The sequence below is a fragment of the Lemur catta genome, chromosome X, assembly GCF_020740605.2.
Source record: "Lemur catta isolate mLemCat1 chromosome X, mLemCat1.pri, whole genome shotgun sequence".
Taxonomy (NCBI): domain Eukaryota; kingdom Metazoa; phylum Chordata; class Mammalia; order Primates; family Lemuridae; genus Lemur; species Lemur catta.
The window spans coordinates 24737394-24761934 of record NC_059155.1 but is presented as its reverse complement, the minus strand read 5'-3'; the positions used below and the strand labels follow the sequence as shown (position 1 = coordinate 24761934).

The following is a 24541-nucleotide window of genomic DNA, read 5'->3' as shown; positions in this document are numbered from 1 at the left end:
ATCTGTTACATCTATATAGGACTTTTTAGCTTATAAAGCACTCAAAACATATGTTATTTCATTTTATCCTCACAGTATCCCTGTAAACTAGATACTAGTATTAGGTGCATTTTCTGTATGAGGAAACTGAGGTTCAGAGAGATTAAATAGTTTGCCCCAAATCACACAGCCAGCAAGTTTGCACTGTAGCAACTTCTATAACCTTTCCATTATGCCACAGCTGCCCCATTTCAGCATATCCTTAAATAAGCCTGGTGACGTGGACCAAATTTATACTAGGTAAATGGTATCTGGGTCAACACAAGAAACTTAGAAACCAAGTGATTTTTTAAAATCCAGTTCAATTTAATACATTTCTATGATGTCATTTACAAACTTCAGATCAGTGTTAATGAACTTCTTCATAAAAGAACGCAATTGAATAACCCATGAAATGGGCCTTTTGCTACATGTAAATTGTTCTTGAGTGCTTGTTATGTATCAGGTTTTGTACTAAGCTTTTACATGTATTATTTCATTTAATCCTCACAAAAACCCTAAATGGCGGGTACTATTACTATCTCCACTTTTCAGGTGAAGGAACAAGAACTAAGATGTCAAGTAAGTGACTTGCCTAAGGTCACAATCAGTGGGTGTCAGAGATAGAATTTGAACCGAGGCAGACTGGTGCTGAGAGCCTCATCACTAGACCACTATGCTGACCTCCTTTGGGTACTTGGAAAGCTGGGCTAGCTAACCCTAAAAAGACTTAGGACTCTTGTACTCCCTGACTGTGGAGTTGCTCTCCTCAGACAGATCTAGGACACTTATGTGCCATAATCAGGTGAACCACTTTGCATTTTTGCTTTTGCTGCATAATTGAGAGATGGCTGGGCAGGCAGGCGAAGAAAACATTGCTAAGGGGCTCATTTGCCTACTGGCAAAATGTGACCCACACAGCTGACTTGCTGCTGAGTGTTGCCACCATCAGAAGCTTTTCAAGCTAAAGATGGTGGCATACAGGTGACTAAGTGTTGCAAGGACACACAAAGGTTAAATAACTGTTCATCCTTGTGCATCCAAGGGAGACTAGACTTTCTTGTTCTGAGTTTGCCTGCACTGTCATGAAAGAGCACATAAATATGTACCTTCTGTGCCCCATGAGGGTATAACAACAGTGTGAACGTACAGCCTGCCCACAATGCAGACCTTGGGCAAATGCAACTGAGTTATTACCATTTTTTTTCCTAAATACAATTTACCTTGTAGCCTGAGTTCCTTTCTTTTCTTCAATCTACTCCAAACATGACTACAAAGTAAACCACATATTCTACATGCCCTGTATGACTTATTACTTTTTAATAATGTAAATAGGTGAACAGAAGCATTATTGATCTTCAGTGTCTAGGCATTTAATCACTATTAATAATGTAAAAGGTTTTTATAAATATGTAAAAACAGGAGTACATTAAACTAAATGACAGCAGTAATTTGCAAAGCTAGACATTTCACTCGCCGTCACTAATGGAGAAGTGCATTTAAAAAACAAAATCCTACCAGGGTTAGTGCAACTGCTGACAGCAAGGTCTGGCCAAACTCATTTGTTTGTTTTATAACCACGAGAGGCTGATCCCCACATCAATCCACATCAAGTGTCTATATCAGAGGTTGCTTCAAATCAGCCCACAGATGTATTTTGTTTGGACTGACATTTAGAAATCATAAAAATCAGAATATCTTCCTTCTCTGGAAAATTTACACAGCTTTGCAACCCTGGGCCCATGGGCATGGCATAGGTTGTCTAGAGCTGAGGATCAGCTGCCCCTCTGGATGGGACATGACATGCCTCTCCAGGTCACCATTCACTGTTTCCCTTACACCTGGCTCATTTCCCTTATTTTCAGAGTCACACCTGGCCCTGCTGGCATTTGAGTTTGTGACCTCTGGTCTGCACAGTTTCTATAACTTTCCTAGGAAAGATCTTACATGTTTGTTTTTCTTTCTTATCTCTTTCCCTGAGAGCCTTCAAATATCCAATATTATCATTTCACCTAATTTTTAAACCTTTACTATGCTGGTTTAAAAAGAGAAAAAAGATGACTGAACATGAGATAAAATCACATTAATTGAACAATATTTCTACCCTTAGTTTTTGCTGCAGTACCTGCGTATACCTCATGAATAAGTTGGTGTGTACTGTGCCTCACACCTTAAGCTAATAAACTCCTCTGGGGCAGTGAATCCTAACCTATTATGTCTTATATCACACCAATCTTGGTATCAGATAATCCAGGTCCCACCATAGTAGAAATAAAAAGTATACTTTTTATTAGAAGAATGTGTATGTTGATAGGCATTCATTATGTTTATCACTTAGAATAAGTTTTAAGAACAGTTTAAAGATCTAAAAATTCACAGAAGTCCTGCTGAATGCAGTTGTAGTGGCCTCTTCTGCTCAGCTTGGCGGAATGTCTACCCTTAGTTGAAAATTTCTAAAATGGGGACCAAATTTAGTACAACACTAAGCACATAACAGCAGTGTTAACAGGCTAAAAAATGAAGAGGTTAAACAAGATAATAGGGATTTTCTAGTACTAACTTTCTATGGAGGTGCTATATCTCAATTTCTTGTTCACACTGGGATGTACAATATTGGTTGTCTCTGAATTGTTCTCATTGCTAAATTTGAAGTTTTATGAGGACAAAGACCAAGTCTGATTTGTTCTCTCCTTGTTTTTAATATCTATTGCTGGGTAGCAAATTATTCCAAGCAATGGATTAAAACAATTTAGTATTATTATGACTCATGATTCTGTGGATCAAACATTCAGACAGGGCATGGACGGCATGGCTTATCTCTGCTCCATGATGTTTGCGACCTTAGTTGGGATGATTCAAATGGCTGGGGACTGGAACAGCTGGACAGCAGCTGGGAATCTCTCTATATACAGCCTCTCTATTTGGCTACTTGGGCTTCCTCTGGCATGGTAGCCAGCCTTGTGTTTGTCAGAGCTCTTATATGGTGGCTCAGGACTCCAAGGGTGAGAATTCCAAGAAACATGGAATGAAGATGTCAGTCTCTTATGGCCTGGGTCCAGAAATTGTCACAGTGTCACTTCTGTCATAAACCATTGGTCAAAGCAGCCACAGAGCTTTCCCACATTAAGGGGAAGGACATAGATCCCACTTCTTGATGAGAGAAGTACCAAAGAATTTTTGGCCATCTTTAATCTACCATACCACTATATCTCCAGATCCAAACATAGTACCTAGCACAGAGTAGGTAAAAAATGAGTGAGTGAGTGAGTAAGTGGCTTAGTTGTAGTGATTTTAAAGTGCAAGTGCCCTTCTCACATTTGCTAATGAAAAACTCGTCTCGGTTGCCTCAAATAAGCCAATTCCCAAATGTGGAACCAGCCTAAAGGTAAGATTATAGTTGCCCAAATAGCACAGGAAGAAAATTTATAAAAGATGAAGTGATTATATAGCAGTAGCAAAGTAATTACTCTTTTTTTAACTTATGAGATATTCCACCACTGTCAGCCTGCCAATAATTGACATCATTTATGACTTTGTATAAGCATCAATAATTCTCCCTTCCTTCAATGGGCTAGATAATCAAAATTTAGTACCAAGAAAAAATTATAAAATAAGGAGAAATATCAGGAAGTCAGAAGGAAGAATGCTGTTAACTGGCTCACTTTGGTATGCGTCATTATTCCGTCTCATGAGAAAACCAAAGAGAAGTGCCCCAGAACAAATTGAGGGACTACAAATGCCTATTTCCCCAAGCCTTTGTCCTCCTTTACTACACCCTAATCAATAATAAAATCTTGATTCTTGCTCCTGATTAGCTATGATACCTGATAATAACCATAATTATTTATCATAACTTGTTTAATAAAACATGCTTTTCTGTACTTAGTTGAGCTGGGAATTTATGCCATTTGAAATCCTGTAAATGGCAAAACAAGTTATTCACCCAAGACTGAAGTCAAAGGAAGGTTGCAGGAAGATGGTCATTGCTGCAGAAGCTGCTAATCTTGAATAAAGGCTGAGACTTAAGAATAAACATACTTGACAGATACTAATTACTGTTTAAGTATGTGTTTTATTAAAATATTAGTATTTCCAGAGTAACCGAAGACTTTAAGTCCTCAGAAGGAAAGAGCAGAGATATCAGACTCCTCTGCCATTCTTAATGTAATAATATCCTGCTAACTATTCATTTTTCAAGAGTGATGAAGGATATATATTCATTCATTCATTCAGCAGATATTTCTTGGCTACCTACTCTGCCAGGAACTGTGCAGATGGAGGTAAACAACAGAAACACAGTCCCATTATTAACAGAGATTACATTCTAGAGGCAGAAGCAGTCAAAACATCAAGTAAATACACAAATAATTAAAATAATTATGAATTGCAATAAGTTCTGTGAATCATGGAACATCAGGTTTCTAAGGGAGCTTGGAGTTCATCAACTCACGAGTCTCAAATTCAACTGCTTTGATGGGGCAGAAAGGTAACCAAAATTGATAGAAGACAAGAGGTACTCTAGCAAATAGGACAAAGTTCATTAAACAATTATAGAGGTGAAACTGACCTGGAAGCTTTCAGCAATAACCCAGAGATGGGACTAATTGACTCAGGTGAGCATGAAGAACTGCTAAAATTAACACACGCAGGAGGCTATCGATGACTTGCAAGACAAATACAAAGCTTATTTGGACAATGAACAGCTTAACGATGTGCAAGCAGTTTCGTCCCTTGACATTTGAGGCTATAAATAATTTTTTCTACAACTTAAAATGTTTGTACTGAACAGATAAATTCAAGGAAGAAAGCAATTAATCATCCAAAAAAAAAAAAAAAAAACCATTTACCAGAATAAAAACAATTCCCATTAACCACATTTTGGAGTCATTTATAACAATAGATCCTACAGTTTCTTTTAAAATAATCCATATTGGGGAAGATTAATCATTTCACTCTTGAGATTTCTAAACATTGTAATGTTTACTTGGTCCATTTTTTCATTCAGTGATAGGCACTGTCCTAGGCGTTGGCCTCTAGCAGGCAGTCTCTTCTCCATACAGTCTAATGAGGAAGACAGACAATAATAAAAAAAAGTAAATGTCAGGAAGGTGTAAGTACTATCAAGTGAGATGAAGAAAGGTTAAGGACAGAGAATGACCATTTTAAACAGAGTGGTCCAGAGAAGCCTCTCTGAGGCGGTGATTCTAGAGCAGAGTCCTCGTAGCATAACATTCACCTGTATGCTTGATGATCTTGGCCTGAATGTTTCTTGCCACCTAGTCCTTTGTTCACACAAACTGGAGCCTACCTTTTACTTTTAGGGGACCACTAAATCAATATTCTGTGACATTATGTGCAATGGAAAGGTAAAACAAACCTTTCTCAAAGAATTACTCCATACTGGTTACTCTACTAGGTTTTACTGATAAATGGATTGGGTGCTGGCCCTCCAGGAGTACATTGAGAGAATTTGAGTACTTCACACAAACTGAATAGGATCTAAAAAGAGAAGTCAGCAACAGCCCTAGACCACTTAGTCACGAAAGGAAAAAAGAAATAGCAGATCTTCATCAATTAGTGTTGAATCTAAAAGAAATCAAATATTTTAAAACTACTTACCGATTTGGAATTAGAATATTAGAATATTTGAAAGGACACAATGTTATTACAATATTCAAGCAATCACAGAATTAACATTCGTGGTTTTGTCCATCTACAAGTAACCCCCAGAAGGTCCACAACATAAACATTTGTAATTTTTGCTGAGGTACAAATTTGAATCCATATGCTTTGTGTTTAACTTTTTTCATGAATCTGTTAAAGACCTCTAAGTCTATTTGCTAAACACAGATTTTTGTGTATTTTTAATCTAGTAATATGAAAAACATTATACCAAGTACAAAACTAGGGGCTGATAAACGCACAATGCAATAATTACTGAATAAATTGAATAGACTAAGGGCCGGGGAAGCTCTTTATAGGGCATCAGCATCCTCTGTTTGTCTTTCCATGTTGCTTTTCCTGAGCAGCCTCCTTTGCTTATCGCCTCTACAGTTGTCCTAAGTGGGAAGTAAGATTGTTGCTACTTGCTAATAAAGTACTTTGATCTAGTTCATGTGAAAGGTGTTATGTGTGTGAAGATGGGATCTCCTGATTTGCAGAAAACTATTTTGCCTAATGCTAAAATTCAGAAAACACATGTTCAAGACACATTTAAAAAATTACAAAGTGCTGAATGTTCCCAGATTTCTAGAGCTGACTAGCTCCTGAAATCAGCAGTCAACACCTAAAGGTATCAAAAGGAAAGAATGTGTGACTTTCACTTCTTTGCAAATGCTCTTGGGCAAAGAAGAATGAAAAAAATCAGAGCACAAATCTTCAAAAGGCTGTTCAATTGATTATGTGTAATATCTTGAAACTTAGATACTCTGAGGTGCTTAATAATTATAATTAGTAACAATAGTAGCTATCTAAAACTTATCTCAGCATGGGTAGGTATTTTCTAATATTTTATCTATCCTTCTTACTGATCAATTAGGATTGAAAGTTATAAGGCTCAAATCCTTCATATCTACTTCTGCAAGCCATACTATTTGCTTGCAGTGACTCTTTAGTTGGTTCTATTATCTCATTTTTCCCTAGAGAGGACAAAGTGAATGCAAGTTTGGGGGGGGAATGAATGACATATTGTAACTCATCTCTGCTACACACCCTACACATAGAAAGTGCTTAGCAGTTGTTGAATTTCTACAGGTAATGATGTCCTATGGATAGTACCATCTTTGTAGGTGAGCACTTTCTTTTCATTTGTAGCCACATTATTTACATCTTGACTCAGAAAGATCTGAAGTACAGCTCAGGCTCTTTAGAGTCCAGGTCTAGAGACTTCCACCCCTCCACCGTGTATGAGCTGTGTTATCTTGAGCAAGGTTTTTAACTTCTCTGTTTCCTCATTTTTAAAACAAGCCTAATAATTGTACCTACTTAGGGTTATATGGATATTAAGTGAAATAGAGTAAGCATCTGGCCTAGTACCTGACTCATAGTAAATGCTTAATAAATATTTTATTTATACTATATGTATTTAATAATTATCAGGGATATATATATACATGTATATATAAAAAAAACAGAATATAATTTAAAAGGCCCAGTTCAAAAGGTGATCATTTTACTGGCATTTATTGTGATGACATCTTTGTGAAGTGATTGGCGAGAGGTCAGGGAAGAACTATTATTCCCACTTTACAGAAAGAGCAAATGAAGCCCAGAGTAGTTCTGTTTCTTAGGAAAAGTCACAATGGTGGTTACTAGCAAGCCAGAGCTAAAACACACCTATGGCTAGAGTGAGGCCACACTTTTTCCTCTGTGGAGGGAAGAGTAATCTATGCCCAGGAGATAACCAATAAGAAGGACCTGTGTATATTTAATAACTATCAATTATTTGAAAGGCAGATTCACGGAGAAGTGACAGGAGAGGTTAATGAGGTTAACGAAACCCCATAAGGCTGATTACAAAGATAAACCATTTGAGTAATGTGTAGAATAAGCAAAAAACAAACCAAATTTTTTTTTTAAAAAAAAAAACTAACTTCAGACTATTCAAGAGTTACAAGGGCTTATAGGACAAATATTTCAGGATTCAAATTCTGGACAAAAATAATCATGTGTCTAAATGAAGCAAACTGGCATTTACGCAGTCCTGAAAATGTGACTGTGTCGTCAGTTTTCTTATTGCTTCAAAACACTTGATCTTTTTCCCATTACTTTGGGGATCTCAGGCATCCAAAGCAAGCCTACTTTTGACAAGCAATTACCAAGGCAGATGGGAAAATAGCCACCCTACCTCAGGGTGAGTGCCCCCATTTTGTTTTACTTGAAACATCACTAGCCATGAGGAAAATAATTCTGCTTAAAAAGCTATCTGCATTTTCAATAGCACCACCTTTCCCAGAGTCCTAGAATGTTGATGGCTAAGGCTCCCAGCTGCTTTTAATGTTACCCACTTGGTAGGTATTATTTATTTGGGCTTGTGACCAACTGAGTAAGATTAAATCAGCCTGCTATATTTAAGTAAAAACTAATGAGATTTTATTGGGTTTACATATGAACATTCACTGCATTCGCATTTTCCGAACATGAAAACTATGTTTATGCTATAACATTAAGTGTTTTCATGGTGCTGTACTAGGTTAGATAACATATAAAAATAGCATGTATCCTATGGAAATCCCCCAAATATCTGGATATTAGAAACCCCAAAAGCATTTAAATTATAAAATACCAAAGAATTATTATATGATAATATATAAAGGAATAATGGGGTTAGTGTGCATAAATTAAGCATTTGAAGAGGACTATTCATTCATTCTTCCTGATCACACAGGTACTGTTTAATTCCCTGAAGTAGTCAATTATCAAACAAAACTCTCATGATGAAAATATAGTAATACACAATCCAGAATGTTGGCTTCTAACAAATTGTGAGGCATCTGTCACACAGGAACCTCAAAGTAGTCACTGAAACCCTTGAAGCAGTGCCATGAGGGTAGGTTGTAAGCATCTTACAACTTCATATAAAAAAAAATTGAGTTGAAGTTCTACAAACCTTTCCTGAGCACGAGCTGTGTACAGCAAGCACTGGAAAGGACACAGAGAGGAAAATCACAGTCCTTGCCCTGGAGTGGCTATCTAATACAAAAGACAAACAGATCTATAACTGTCATCCAAGACAAGCTGTGACAAGTACAGTAACACAGGTATGAACACTGTATAGTGAGAATAATAGGAGCGGAGGAGAAATTGACACTTATTCTGGACAGATAAATTGGGTTAAAACACATTTCCATTTTATAATCTCTGGATTTGAAGAAACCCCACTGTTCATCTTATAGTCCAGTCACCCCGTTGTCAGTTTCAACATGTCTCCCCAAACCACAGTTGCTGAAAATCCTCTTCCAGAGGTTTATATGGAAGAGTTAAAATCAGTGCCTCACAGATTTCATAATGGTAAGGTTGTGAACCAGTTGATTTTGCTGCCCTTATATGGTTATGCCCCCTGCTTCCCTCCCCAGGAGTTCATACACCTTAATTGGCTGAGTATGTTATGGTCTTGCTTTCCCTAAAGTAGCAGTCCTCAAAGTTTGGTCTTTAGACCAGAAGCATCAGCACCATTTGGGAACTTGTTAGAAATGCAAATTCTTGGGCCCCACACCAGACCTACTGATCAGAAACTCTGGGAATGCAGCCCAGCAATCTGTTTTAATAAGCCCTCCAGGTGATGCTGGTGCACAATCAAGTTGAGAATCATTGGTCTGTACCAGAGAAAGATTATTAGAAAGGACTGAGGACCAATACCACAGTCCCAAAATTACACCCTAAAGAAAAGATCCTTTATTCATTATATGATGGGAGTGGATAACAGGAACATCATAAGCTCTTTGTCCCAATGATTCAGAGGTATTTGCATTCCAATAGAGCCCCCAGAAGCAGCAGTGCTTTGGCTTAAAACACAATCTACAACTGTAAGATTTAGGGTATGATAAACTCAACTGGCAGAGAAGTTGTGAGGAAAATCCTCCAGCCACACCTCATATGCAGCAAATTTCTGTCCCTTGGACATTTGAACCAACTGACAACTCACAGTGGAATTTACAGGGCAGGATTCAAACATCAGTGAGCAGAGATTCATATGGCCTCTCCCATCCCAGTCCTTCTCAATGCCACCTCTTGACCAGAGCTGTCATCTGTGGAAAGGATTTCATCTGCTCCCATGGAGAAAACAGCCTAACCTGCTCACCTACTGCTAGATCCCGATTTTGAATGTTACCCTTCAAAGTCTGTTTATGCTCATGTTAGCAACAAAAGCAAATAGCTATAAATTTCCTAGCCCTGAGTCTCATTTTCCTTGGAAAGATTTTAATCAGAAATACAATGCAGTAAATTGCATCTTCTTTCAGCAATTTAGTTTTCGGCCTTGTTTTTCAAACCAACTTTTGTGCTTGAGGTTAATGTTGTTGCCTGAGGTGTTGAATGAATATTGGAAATTTGACACCAAAGGCAAAAAACAACAAATAAGGGAAGAGGAGAATGGAACCAAGAGGTGATTGAAGGCTAGGGATAATTTGACTATGCCTTGAAAATAGCAAATATAGAATGAATTAGACCTTTTGCATCAGAGCTAACAAGTAGCTTGTTAGTTAAATAAGCCTCTCAGTAAAGTGTATTCTGACTTGCATTCCCCAAGATGCCCTGTTCTTCAGACCAAGCTCCAAACACCTTTCAGCATTTAGTTAAAGTGGAGAAGCAATTCCTTTGGGTTTGCTGTTTTAGCATAGTGACAGCAGGTAGACAGCTTGGTAGCAGCCTGTATTCTCCAGAGAACAGGAAAAGAGACATTTGTGAGGGGCTATCTTCTTCATGCATTTTTTTAAGGTCACATTTGATACGCCCATCTAAGTTCAAGTTATCTTGCTCTAACCAATAACAGCAGGGAGAGGTTCTTGTTTTTAAAGGTTCAATAAAGTAAAGCATCCCATCCATGTCTGTGAATCAAAGGAGAGCCCCAGGCAAAGATGGGAAGCATGCAATGCCTGCCATTGAGAGTACGTGTGTGCGCATGTGCACACAAAACCAATACAAAAAACAGTTACACTGGGCACATACCTATTGTACACATGTGCTGGGCCAGCTTCATGACAATCCAGACAGTAGCTTCTATCATCTGGCTTTAAAGGTTCAAAAGAGTTCTGTATATTATTGAATTGAAAAGGTTTCAGAAAAAGACAGGTCCTTGAAGGACTAGGACTTGGGTTGAAGGTTGTTTTGATGTGGCAAAAATTTAAGAGCTCAAGATGTTCCCCTAAGAAATTCCAAGGACAGTCCAAGTAGGGCTGACTAATTTTGATGGTGACTTGAGGAAGCCAGGGACTCTCTGGAAGAGGAAACAGGGAGACACTACAATGGAAATAAGGAAAAGCACAGAAAATAGGATTGTGGTACTATCAAAGACAGACCTTTGCCATCCATACATACCTCACTACTCAGCTGGGATGTAACCTTGGAAAAAAGATGAGCTATGCAGGTTGCTTTGGATATTAAAAGCATAATCACAACAGATTATATAAATGGGGGAGAAACTATGTTTTAGTGGCTGTATGAATCAGGAAAAACAAAGTAGATACAAGGGTACCATCCACAATTAGGAAGAAAATTGAGTTTAAAAGCTGGGAATGCACAAAATGGCAGTTGAGCTGAACAAAGTGGTGCAATACACCATACTTGCCAAGAATATTACATCGAAGCTCTCTAATGGCTATTTGGAGCTGATGTAGCCTGGGTAAGTGAGTAGGCTCAAGAGCTTTTTTTTTCTTTTGAAATGGAGAGTTTGCCTGAGAAGTAGATTTTGTTCTAGGTTTCTGCATCCAGTGTCAGTCAAGATTACTTGCAAATTAAAAAGGATATTTGAATACTGTCCCAAAATTTAGATAATTTACACTGACACTGGATGACTGATATTGGCCAACGATTAAAGTAAGTACTGGTAATCCAGGAATAAAAGGAGCTAAGAGTTATTCTTCTGAAAAATGGATGACATAGAGTGTGTAAATAATGGGAGCAAATGCGGCAAGATACAGGGAATCTTAGGCCATTTAAAGTCTAATACATTACAAAGAGAGTTCAATACTGATAAATGTAGAATAATAAGTTTTATGGGGCTTTATCATATGCTGTAAGTTTGTGTGGATCATAAAATATGAGGAATAAAAAAGTAGGGAAGTTTGAAAGACAAGTCTGTGTGCATTATTTATGAATGATGAAGAGTGAAATGAATGAGAAGAAGAACAGGTAGACAATGTCTTGAATAATGATGACTTTGATGAGTCATTATCACACAAATCTGTGTGCTTCATAAAATATGAGGAATATTAAGGAGCAGAAGAGTCAAAAGACAAGTCTACTCAAAATGAGATACAGAATGAAGGAAGAGAGGAACACAAGGGAAATGCACAGAATAATGATGACTTTTATGAGGTTTTCACTCACCAGCCTGGATCCTTCATAAATATAAGCCATATAGAAAATAAAAGAGCAGCAAAAAGAAGAGATGGGTCTGTGTCTGTCATAAAATATGAGAAAATAATGCCAACCAGGCTTGACAAAATAAAAACAAAAATAATTGAGCCTAGTACAGCTGTGGAAAGATACAATGTCTAGATTAATGTGAACAAATAAAATGAGTGAGTGTAGAATTGTCTTGTCAGTAGGGAATCAGTAAACACCTAGGCAGGTGTTATTGTTGTAAAGGCCACCTTGTTAACTGGTGGAGGCTTGGCAAGTTCATAATTAACTTCCACCACACTCCCAAAACAGCCAACAGCATTTACAGATTGGAAAACAATGTTTAACTAATTTCTAAATGGTTTGGCCTCACTAACACATGGTCCCTTTTCAGCCCCTCCAGATACAATCCTTACGTAGTTTGCAGGAGATTTTCTTAAATTGTTTCTGCTTAATCTATACCTACCCTTGTCAAATATTGCGTTGTAAAGCCCTCTCAAACGGGGGTCCCCAACCTATGGTGAGTTGTATGGTTATTTCATTATATATTACAATGTAATAATAATAGAAATAAAGTGCACAATAAATGTAATAAGCTTGAATCATCCTGAAACCATTCCCCCACTCCCCCATCTGTGGAAAAATTGTCTTCCATGAAAATGGTCCCTGGTGCCAAAAAGGTTGGGGACTGCTGCTCTAAAAGATTACTGTATAAAACCAAAGATGTCCTTTTATTTTCATTTCTTGTTACATTGGACTTAGAACCTGGGACCAGATCTGTCAGGATTAGTTCCAAATGCAGAACTCACTGACTTCAAATGTCTTCTCTAATAGAACAAATGGGAGTTCAAAATGATACAGAAACTGGGAGAATCAGACATGACAAAGCGAATGCCAATATGCCATTTGCATGCCATTCAGAATCATGATTTACATAATTCATAAAATGGATAGCTCACTGAAAAGAATAAAGCCACTGATCTATGTCACAGAGCTAGGTATGTTGGTCTAAGAGTTCAGAATACATACAAACACTAATAGCAATGATTATACTATTAATAATAGCTTACCTTTGTGTGATACTTAATGGCTTGTAATTTGTATTGGGGGAAGGCCTTATATAGTGCAGGATAAATCCTATTAGCATGACTTATAACCAATTACTCTGATTGCAATAGAATTTAGTAGTGAGGCTGATTAGCTAAAACGTATAAAACAAACTTTGGCTAGTAACCGTCTTTAGCTTATTTAGAGGTGTTTTTCTTTTTCTCAAATGATCTTTGTAGTCATGCACCTTTAGATACTTGCCTTGACTTGCTGATTCTGTTAAAAGAATAAATAATCCCAGGGTGGAATTATTAGAGTTACTCTGGAAAGCCATGTTTGCCTGAATAACACGGCCCCTTTTGATCCATGATTGAGCTGCCCTGGATACCCTGAATCCCACTTAGTGAAAAAACCAACATTGATGCCCTAGGAAAAATCACTGACCTTGCTCAACCTTCCTCATCTCTGCCAGCTCCAGCTATAAAATTCACGTCCAAGAGCTCAGGGCTGCCAAGACTAGGATTAAACTATGGTGAAAAAACTGTCCCTTACCCCACAAATAATGGCAAACTGGTAAAAAATATCTTCGCCTAGAAAGTGTCCCAGGGCCCTCTTCTTAGCCGCCAGGCTCCTGGAATTAGTAACATCTTGTGTGCCAGGCTAGAGCTGAAAATCATGGGCATTTTAGTGGACTATGTCTCTGAAATACAGCCCTATTTGGGGATTAGTTTAATGTGTTTGATTAGTTGGTTGTTTTTCTAGAAAAAGCAATTTGTCAGTGTGTATCAAGAGCCTTGAAAATGTTCATACATAGGTATGAAAATGCATAAAAATGCACATAGCAAATTGCTGCTGTTGATTACCTCTGGTGAGAAGACCAGGAAGTGGGAGAGAAGTGGTCAGCAGGAATTTTAGTCATATCTATAATGTATTTATGTATCAACTAATGTAATTAATTTTAATTTTGATCAAAGTATCCTTCCACAACCAGGACTCTCTCCCAAGGAAATAATAAGAAATTCAAGGCAGAAAAAATTAAGAAACAACTAAATGTCCTAAAATAGAGGGTGGGTTAAATAAGTTATAGAATACTATTTTAAGGGCATATTATATAATAACAAAATGATATATTAAGGAATTTCTAATTACACTGGACAATGTTGATAATATACTCTTAACTTAAAAACATCTGGATTCATAACTATACCTAGTGCGATCCTAATTTTGATAAGTGTAAAAGATACACATACCCTCCCCAAAATGTTGTTACTTGTTTCTACTGGTTGGTAAAATTATTGTTTTCTTTGTTATGCTGGACCGTTTTTTCCAAAGTTTCTGCACTGTGGCTTCTAGAATTTAGTTTTAACATGAGTTTATATTTGTCTTTGGTCTTGTGTTGCAGGCGTGCCTGTGTGATTCGAGGCCAAGTGGTGGCCGTAGATGGAACCCCTCTAGTGGGGGTGAACGTCAGTTTCTTGCACCACAGCGATTATGGGTTTACCATCAGCCGACAAGATGGAAGGTATGTCAATATAGATTCTGATCATTGCAAGAGCCAAATACTGATGTCTAGCCATGGGTAAAACTAGGGCTCAGATGATACAGTGATGGTAAGCCCATCTTCCTTCCAGCTGTATCTGGAAAAGTCATTAATGATATTTATTTCCTCTATGCCCCATCGATTTCAAACTGAATTTCTCTTCTAACCCTTCACTATTATTCTCAAGTCTTCTTGAAACCCTGGCCACGCAGAAAGTTTTCTCTCCTTCATCTAATTCCATTTATAAATCCAGCTTCAAAGTTCAGTGAGATGATACAAATGATAAATAAGGAACCATGGAACTCTTAGGCTGTTCTTCTACAACAACCCCAAAATATTTCAGAGGTGATCATGTCCAAAAGATTTCTTCCAAAAGTACAGAATTCAACCACATTTATTTAGGTTGTTGTTTTTTTATTGTGTCCTGCCTAGGCTGGCTGTTTGACTAGTAGTTGCAACTAATGGACAAGCTTAGGCAGCCTATTTAACTATAGTGATTTAACCTGAAGCACCAACCACCAGGCTGCTCTCTAAGGGCTTCTCAAGGTTTTCTGAGACCTGGGAGGCAAGATCTCTAAGTAAAACCTTTTCATCCTGGAAAAGGATTTACTTGCAAAAACACTTTTGTTGCTGTCACTTAGATAGACATTTGTTCAGAATATTTGCGTCAATAGGCCCATGTGTCCAGAGTAAAGGTGCCTATTTATGACTCTCAGGAACACTGTAATAATGGCCTTGAGGCTCCGTAGTCTCCAGGTGGCTACCCTTAAAATGTTCTACTCATAGCTACCTACTTCACTACTCATAAAAAAGACCTGTTGGCTTGCCACTTTATCACAGTGTGAAAGACTATCTCACTTCAAGAACCTATAATCAAACTTTATTAGTCCTAACCACTTCAGAAATATTAATTGTTCAACTTGGGCTGTACTGGATTTATTTTTTCAAATGCCTGTCAAGAAAGTGCTTATAAAAATTATTTAAAGAAGATAGTAAGGAAGAGTTTTCTGAGTTGGGCGGTGCAAAGGCAATTTATGTAATCAAAGCATTTGTACCCCTGTAATACTCTGAAATAAAAAAAGAAAACAAATTGTTTTTAAGGACTTTAGTGAATCATATAAATTATTTATATGTAAATTATATTGCTAACTACTAACTAGCCATCTATTCATTATAACAAGTTCAGCAGAGCTACTTTGGTAGCAAGTAGTATACGTATGTATACATACACACACACACACACACACACATATATATATATAAAACAAAGACTGTATTTCTTTCAAATATTCTGTAATTAGAGTTCTCTTAAGTCAAATGGACCTTTCTCCCAGTTAGATTGAATGATGAAATTTTAGTAGTTTATTTACCAGTAACTGGTACACAAAACTAGCTTCTCCTTTGTAAGCATCTTCAACCATGTGCCCATACATTGAGAAATGGATTATTTCTTTCAATAGAATATGCCTTCTAAGACATTTGACTTCTCATGACTTCTCATGGAGAACTGATGGGCCTTCATGTTTTTTAGCTTGTATACAAAAGTTTCAGTAGAGTATTTGATGTTCATAAAAGAACCTGAAAGAATCTTGATGACTAAAGAGTCTAAAAATTTCTACTTCCGATTTATAGAGAATATTAAAAATGGTAAATTTTGTTGTTATTTTTGTGTTTTTCATTTTAAGTAAAATGCCAAGACCCTCCTCTGCTGAGCTCAATGTGAGAACTAGGTTTATGTAGGTGACAGATACTATCCAAAATCCCCTCTGGCTATAACTCTCCCCTCAGGCTCCATAAAGGTTGTAAGCATTCAAAATATGGGCCCCAAATGCCAAGCAGACTGTCCCACTATCATTTCATAGACATAAAGTGGTAGTGTGATGAGAGGTTCCATTTATATGTCTCTACTTGTTTCTACCTCAGATGGAGTAAGTACATTTCAAAAGTAGAAAATCATAAGAAAAATATATCTGAGGGCAAAAGAGTATAGAAAGGCTAAGATTAGCATTCAGATATCTAGTAGACAGAGTATAATATGCAAGATGCTGAAAGGCTCCTTCATCAAAATCTCAATCCCAGCAGTCTGCTGCAGTGCTTATAATTCTCACCAATCGTATCACTGCTTTAGATGAAGCTATCAGCTCTCTCAAAGTCCATGTTAAATACAAATATATTGTGTGAGATGTAGAATTATTTACCCCAATGATCAAGCCCTTGAAAAAGTTAATTGACAACTTTCCCTAGAGAACCAGCAAAGGTATAGGTCATGGGACCAAAGTGATATATACAAAGCAGAAATAAGGATGGTGGTGGAAGACTGAGCCCTTTAACAGTATGAAGAGATTAGATGTTCAAAGAGAGGGGCTAGCATAGCAAAAAAGGAAAAAGGTAATTATTTTTTCTAGATCTGCGAAAAATTATGTTGGTTGGTATTTTAATAGGGATTGCTTGAATCTCTAGATCACTTTAGGTAGTATAGACATTTTAATAGTGTTGATTCTGCCAATCCATGAACATGGTATGAAAAAAGGAAAAGTGAATATTTATGAGTGTCTACCGTATGCCAGATGCTTTCATTGATGTCATTCTGTTTCTATCCTCACAACAACCCTATGAGATAGATACCATTATTTCTATCGTCCCCATTTGCCAGATGAGAAAACTTATTTAGACTAATATAGCTAATAAAGATAGAGTCCAAGATTTAAACCCAGGTAATCTGGTTCTTATCCTCTATGACTTTCTACCTTCAGCTTAGATATATAAGCAGTTCTCAGTAAAATGTTGAAAGAGAACTATTTATAAATAGCTCAGCTGATGATAAGCAAAATATATGAAGTGATGACATTCTTAGAAAGTTCTTGAGAAACATTAAAAGTCTCAAGAACTGTGTTCTGAAGACTGGAAGATGAAGAGAGGGTTTCCTCTGATTGCCCTCAAGGCAAAAGTTTGTTCACTTATGGAGACCATAAGACAAAGGGAAACATTTTGCATAGGCTTCAATAGCCTTCCATCTATGAATAGGACTGGTTTGACCTATTATGGATTGACAACAATCTCCAAACAAACAAACTCTCCCTTGAGTCTTTTATACCCACTCTCATATGACTTTATAACCTGTTCTTAATGACCCATGCAAATGGAGGTGATTTGTGGTGAGAGAAATTGCAAAGAAGTAATCATTCAGAGAGCATTCTGTTTGGCATTGGAATGGTTTAGATGCATTTTTGGCCACAGATCCACCTTCTACTTCCATATCAATTAATGAGTCAGCCAGGCAGCATTTATTGTATATAACAGCTAGATAGGAAGAGGAGAAGTATATCAGTCAGAATTTTACAGGGAAAAAAACAGAGATATAGTGAGAGAAAGAGATTTATTTCAATTTATTTCAAGGAATTGGCTTACGTGATTATAGGGACTGGCAAGTCTGAAATCTGTAGGGCAGGCTGGAAGATTGGAAACTCTCAAGAAACAATTGATGAAGTGGTCTTGAGGCAGAATGTCTTCTTTCTCACAGAAATTTCAGTTTTCGGCTCAAGGCCTTTAACTGATTCAATGAGGCCCATCACATTATCAAGGACCATCTCCTTTACTTAAATTCAACTGATTGTAGATATTAACTACATCTACAAAATACCTCCACAGCAACACCTAGTCTGTGTTTGATTAAATAACCCAGAACTATAACCTAGCCAACTTGAGACATAAAACGTAACCATCATAAGAAACCTACAAGTTACAAGGAGAACTTAAGAATCAGAATGTGTTCATGGAGAGAATCAAAAGCTGGCCTATAGCTCATTGAACTATAAGAAAAGAAAGCATGTGGTAAATTTAGTAGGACAATGGATCTGATTTGAGAAGAAAGTTAACATTCATTGAGTCCCTATTCTATGTTTGACCCTTAGGTCTTTATCTAATCTACTTATTTATAATAGTAACTGAGAAATAGTTCATAGTGGCTCCATTTTACTAATGAGAAAACTGCAGCTCATGGAGGCTAGATAACAAAGACACACAGTTAACCATGCAGAGCTGGTATTTGAACCCAGATATGTGTGAAGCCAAAGCCACATTTCTACAAAGCAAGATGCCTGTCCTACCTGCTTAATCTTTTTAGAAGTAAAGAATAATTCCCAGGCACATATGTTCTTGTTTGGATAGTTTATTTAGTTTTTTTGTTTGTGTTTGATTTTTTTGTTCGTTCTATTTTTAAATAAGTAAGCACTTCAGTTTTAAGGAGTCAAGAGTCAGGATTTGGGTGAAGCAAATAAACTTGCCCAAGGACACGGAGTTAAATGAACATAGAAGATAAACTAGAGGAAATGCTTCTTGACAAGTAATGTTGGATTTTCCCAACTGCACTTGCATTAAACTGCTCCTATATTATCATGAATTCAGCCCCTCTGTCTTAAACCATAAGCCATTTGGGTTTTCTTTTTTTAGTTCAAACCTAGATTATTTTCTATAGTGAATGCAGTTCTTCAAATCCTCTTTTTGGAAACTGCCTTGATATTACAGCTACTTCACTGAAAAAGCAACAGTAAAAAATGCAGTATTATCCATCCTTTGTTACTGTCCATTTATCTTTATCTGGAAGATTTCTGCAACAAGACACGATTGGTAGTACTATAATAAATATAATAAATGTTATCTGAAGAGAGTGGTGAGATGTCCATAATGAAGTCTGATTCCCTATCAGGGCTTTTTATCATTGAAAAAGTGTTTTACTGAAAGATCTCTTTTAATGCAGGGAATTGCTTACATCTCTCTCCTGTGGATTTAAGTTGTTTTGAATATCAAGGAGCATCATATTGCCCTTTATCCATTTTTAAGGTATAATGATAATAATTTATCATTATCTTATTTTTTATGAAGGAGTTTCTGTTTTTCAAACGGTCTCAAGTGTATCATCTCAAAGACATCATTATACTTAAAAGAGAATCAAGGTAAAACCATCCAGTACAGAATGAACTGAAATCTGAGTCTATTAGGCTCCACTTCAAAAGTCTTGTCATAGATCACATCTAGAGATGAACAGAGTTGACTTACAGGAGAGGTGGTCTTGCTTTGTCAGAGATCTAGAAAGAGTAGTCAGTGGAGATAGGCAGGGTCCATTTTAGGCTGTCTTACAAAAGGAAACCAAGAGCCATTCTGGAACAAACTAGAAATCCTGTATCTGGGGTTCAAGTAGAATAGGGAGCCAAAGATCGTAGTCAGATGTGGGGAGTTCAGGCATGGCATAGTTCAACCAAATTTCACTAAACAATTTTCTTCTGCTGGAATCTTTCTCCAAATTCCATCTCAAAGATACTGTCTTGTTTCTGACACTATGTTTTTGACCCTGAACAAGATATTTAACCTTTTGGCTCTTCACTTTTCTTATGTTACATTATAGGAATTTTTTGAGGATGAATAATGCATTATATCAAAGATACTGCTGAATGTTAAATGGTTGTCTATTATCTTTAGCACAAGGGGGAGCAACAATGTCAGATTTGGCTTTGCAGAAATGCATGCAGTGATTTTGTTTAAGATAGTTGAAAAATTGGTTTAAAAATTCTGGGTGGTTATCAACTGATGATATGGAATTTCTTCTCAGAAGTCTACTGGATAGTGAAAAGAAGTCATTAATGGAATGAGTATTTAGCTAGAGGGAATTTATAAAATAGAGAATACATGGCCAAGTACAGTCTCTCATGCCTGTAATCCCAGCACCTTGAGAGGCCAAGGCAGGAAGATTGCTTGAACCCAGGAGTTCAAGACCAGCCTGAGCAATATAGTGAGATTCTGTCTCTACAAAAAAGAAAAAAATTAGCCAGGCATGGTGGCATGCACCTGTGGTCTCAGTTATTCGGGAGGCTAAGGCAGGAGGATCACATGAGCCCCAGGAGTTTGAGGTTGCTGTGAGCTATGATGATAACACTACACTCTAGCCCAGGCAACAGATCCTATCTCAAAAAAAAAAAAAATATATATATATATGTGTGTGTGTGTGTGTGTGTGTGTATATATTACATATATACATGAAAGGATATTGTTGAGTCCCCCAAAAAGGAAAGGACACTAAAATTAACCTAATTTTTTATCTTGAATTTTATTCTGATTATTCATTTGGTTGAAACTGTCTTATATTTTTTCCTTCTCAGCTTTGATCTTGTAGCCATTGGCGGTATCTCTGTCATCTTAATCTTTGACCGATCACCTTTCCTGTCTGAGAAGAGGACACTCTGGTTACCTTGGAATCAGTTTATTGTGGTGGAGAAAGTAACCATGCAGAGAGTTATATCAGACCCACCGTCCTGCGACATCTCCAACTTTATCAGCCCAAACCCTATTGTGCTTCCTTCACCGCTCACATCATTTGGAGGGTCCTGTCCAGAGAGGGGAACTATTGTTCCTGAGCTGCAGGTAGGTATATTGGCCTTTGAATGTATGAAATCATAGTATCATGGGATGGTCAACAGTGTATAATGCCTATTTTTTTTTCCTCTTGTTCCTGCCAGCCCTATAGTGTGCTTCCCTTTATTTGAGAAACCTTCAAATGTAGCTTCTCTGGCACATGTTTGGTGATTGGCTAGGGCATTAGAGTGCTATCTGTGGCCATGGAACAGAGCAAGATGAGCTAGCTGTCATGAGAATTAAACCCCAAATTTTGATCTAATGAACACTGTGCTCTAAAGAACAAAGTTAGCTGGCTTAATAGTGGTAACAATATAGTCAATGAGCTTGGACTGTTCATGGTTCTGAAACTAAAGCTCCTTAAAAAATCTAGTTTTCTTCTGTTATCTAGTTTGCATCCATTGTCATTGTTTTTGGAAGTCATGACAACTTATCTTGTTTAGCTGTATTTAGTAAAGATAGTTTTCAAGCCTGTGGATTTTTTAAGAAATCCGTTTCTGAGTGTTCAAGCTTTATAGTCCTGAGAAAACACTTTTTGAACCTTGATATTTCAGCATTCCTAAGAATTCTTCTTTATTAAGTATCCAGTATTGTCATTTTAACATCAAGCCATTTAAACATCCATGGTACAATTCCCTTACCACATTATAGAAACATTTTAATGAGAGTTAAATGTAGAGGCCACCAAAATGGATTCATAAGTCTTACAAATCCAAAAATCAAGAAGTATACTCAAAAAGAGGTAAATGGACACACCAAGATTGAATTGGTGGTTCTTCCATCATCACATCCTCACCAGCTTTTAGCAGTGCCCAGAGGCTGCCACTTAGGAATGACTGAACAAAAATAGTGCTCTATAGGAAAAGCAGCCCAAAGAGCTGCCCTTCCTGTCTTTTCCATTGCTTTTCCTTAGAAAGGAAGAAAAAACAAAACAGTATTTAATGAGTACATTTGATTGGTACACCAGTTTCTTCACAGATGTCATTAGAAAGTACAGGTCTTCTTTCAGCACAAAAGTTTTCCAACTTATCTGGGATTGCATGTTTCTTTAGGAAAATGAAATACTAAGGTGGTAAGTGTCATGCTATCCTTCTCTATTATACTTCCGCCACCATTTGAGAAGACAGCCAGCAGGCAACTCTGCTATCAAATGGCTAATGTAGAAGAAAAACTGGGCAAAGTGTACACAAAGAGGAATTGTGTCCTCAGAAACAGGAGAGTGACTTAAAATCCTGTACAAGGTGGGATACCATGTGTTTAACAATCAGGTCTGCTATATGCACAAGTATGGAAAAGTAAGAGGGGACAAGGTTCTGAGGTAAAAATGAATAAGGGCACAAAAATAACAGCACTCTCCATGTCACTCTAAATGTGTTGAGCAGGATGGGCTTTTGTCTTCAGATGTGTTTTGAAGGATGAAAGTCGAGGAACACAAGATTCAGTTTTAGTTACCACCTTTGGTTATTTAACTTTATGGGTAGTGATAAGCAATAAGCAGTGGCAATTATTTAAAGAAGCCATGTGGTATTTTCACTCTGAGACCAATGTTTAGTATAAAATTTGCAGAGGAATTAGTGGGAATTATTTGCTTCTCAGTCACAGATGCCAACTTGGAGCAACTTGTTCCCAGCCATTGGTACATCCAGGCACAGAGAAGTATGGAAGAAGAAAAATGATTAAAAAATTGGCCTCAGGGTCATTCCAAAGCTCCAAAGAAAACGAATTTGATGGCATCAGTAAATGGTTTCTAAGGAAACCATAATGTTTGTCATAAAATATCACTTGCTGGGCCTGTTTCTGGAATCCTTCCTCTTAGAGAGCCTAGCCTGAATAAGGATTGCAACAATAGTATTGTGATATATGACTTAACACTAAAGATTTTGTGTATGCATAGATAAGAAAAAGACCCCTTAATGGAGCCCATAACACTGAATTGCTTGACATTCAGCAGTGTGATCTTCTCTAACTTCTACTAAGCAATTTTTGGAACACAGTTGAAAAACTGAAATTGTTCTTTACACAGTCTTTCCTGGTAGAGCAAAAACGAGAGCAATCCTTAGGGTTGTGTGGATATCTTGTCCCCATGCGGATTTGGTGCAGAAGTCGAAACCTGTGGTCACACAGTCTCACAAAGATTCGGGAACAAATGCCTTGACATCCTTAGACCCCCGTAGGCTCTCTCCTTTGGCATGTTCTCAGACAGCAAAGCGTGCAATCGCCTCATCTGTCTATGACCACTGCTAAGAGCCAGTTTGGCTTTTGTTTTCTTTCAGGTTGTGCAGGAGGAAATCCCCATTCCTTCTAGCTTTGTGAGGCTCAGTTACCTGAGCAGCCGCACTCCCGGGTACAAAACCCTGGTACGGATCCTTCTGACGCATTCAACAATTCCCGTGGGGATGATAAAAGTACACCTCACAGTAGCTGTGGAAGGACGACTCACACAGAAGTGGTTTCCTGCTGCAGTTAATCTCGTCTACACGTTTGCCTGGAATAAGACTGACATCTATGGACAGAGGGTTTGGGGCTTGGCAGAGGCTTTAGGTATGTTGCACTCATTCTATGTAAATAGCAGTATTATGTTCACAAAAGAGAATATGCTAGTTGCATATTAATTTGTATTTGGAATAATTATTGATTTTGTTCTGTTTAAAGGATCTAAGGCATTTTTTTTTAATTTAAGCACTCCCTTTGGGCCCGTTTAGAGTTCCCTTTTGACACGTTTTTGCTTCAAAATGATTTTAGTTCCCCTTTCATGATGGCTGCATACCAGCGGAATCATGCAATATCTGACTTGTAACTGTCTCCAGAACTGAATGTTGCCTTCTAACTGTGACCTTTGGTGTGGCGTTCTTTAGGCCATGTTTTTAGATTTGACATTTAGAATGTCATCTCCACTTAGAAACTACAAAATTCTAACTTACAGGCATCTCCACTTATTATCTTTTGTGTCTAAGGTAGTTAGACTCCATTAACTTGTTATTTATGTAGGTTAAATAAAAACTCATCCTGCCTTCCTATTCCTTTTGATTTTTTGCAATCTCAAGACTTTAAAACCTAGAATTTTATAGATAACAGGGACCTTAAGAAGTTTTTTAGGCCTATGGTTTTCAGATATGTAATTCTCTTAGACAAATGGCATTTTGAAAAAATGAGACTAAGATGGATTTGCCAGTTTTTTATTTTGTCAAGTAAGAATATTTTAAAAAGAGAAAAAAGCTCACTGTAATATACTATTTCCTACCACAACTATAATTCTATAAATAAGGAATATCTTAACACCAAAAAAAGGAAAATAGTCTGTCTTAAGAAATGACAGTAAGCAATCTAACCCTGGCACTCAGAGAAAGAGACAGACTAACGCCAAAGTCTTTATTTCTCTCACTCTGTAGAAAACAGGGAAAACTTCCTAAGGGACCTGGTGCAGGGCTGTGGACCTGTAGTTGGAAGCCATTGATCCTTGTGCCTTCAGGC

General features: G+C 37.3%; 1 protein-coding gene across 1 annotated transcript in view; it reads left to right on the top strand.

Annotated features, from left to right (window-relative positions):
- The window catches only part of TENM1 (teneurin transmembrane protein 1), a 523494-nt gene that overhangs the window by 371114 nt on the left and 127839 nt on the right, over positions 1 to 24541 (top strand). The window contains exons 16-18 of the mRNA XM_045538891.1: positions 14528 to 14647; positions 20818 to 21079; positions 23344 to 23611. Of these exons, the coding sequence (XP_045394847.1) occupies positions 14528 to 14647; positions 20818 to 21079; positions 23344 to 23611 (650 nt within the window). The remainder of the gene's footprint in view (positions 1 to 14527; positions 14648 to 20817; positions 21080 to 23343; positions 23612 to 24541) is intronic.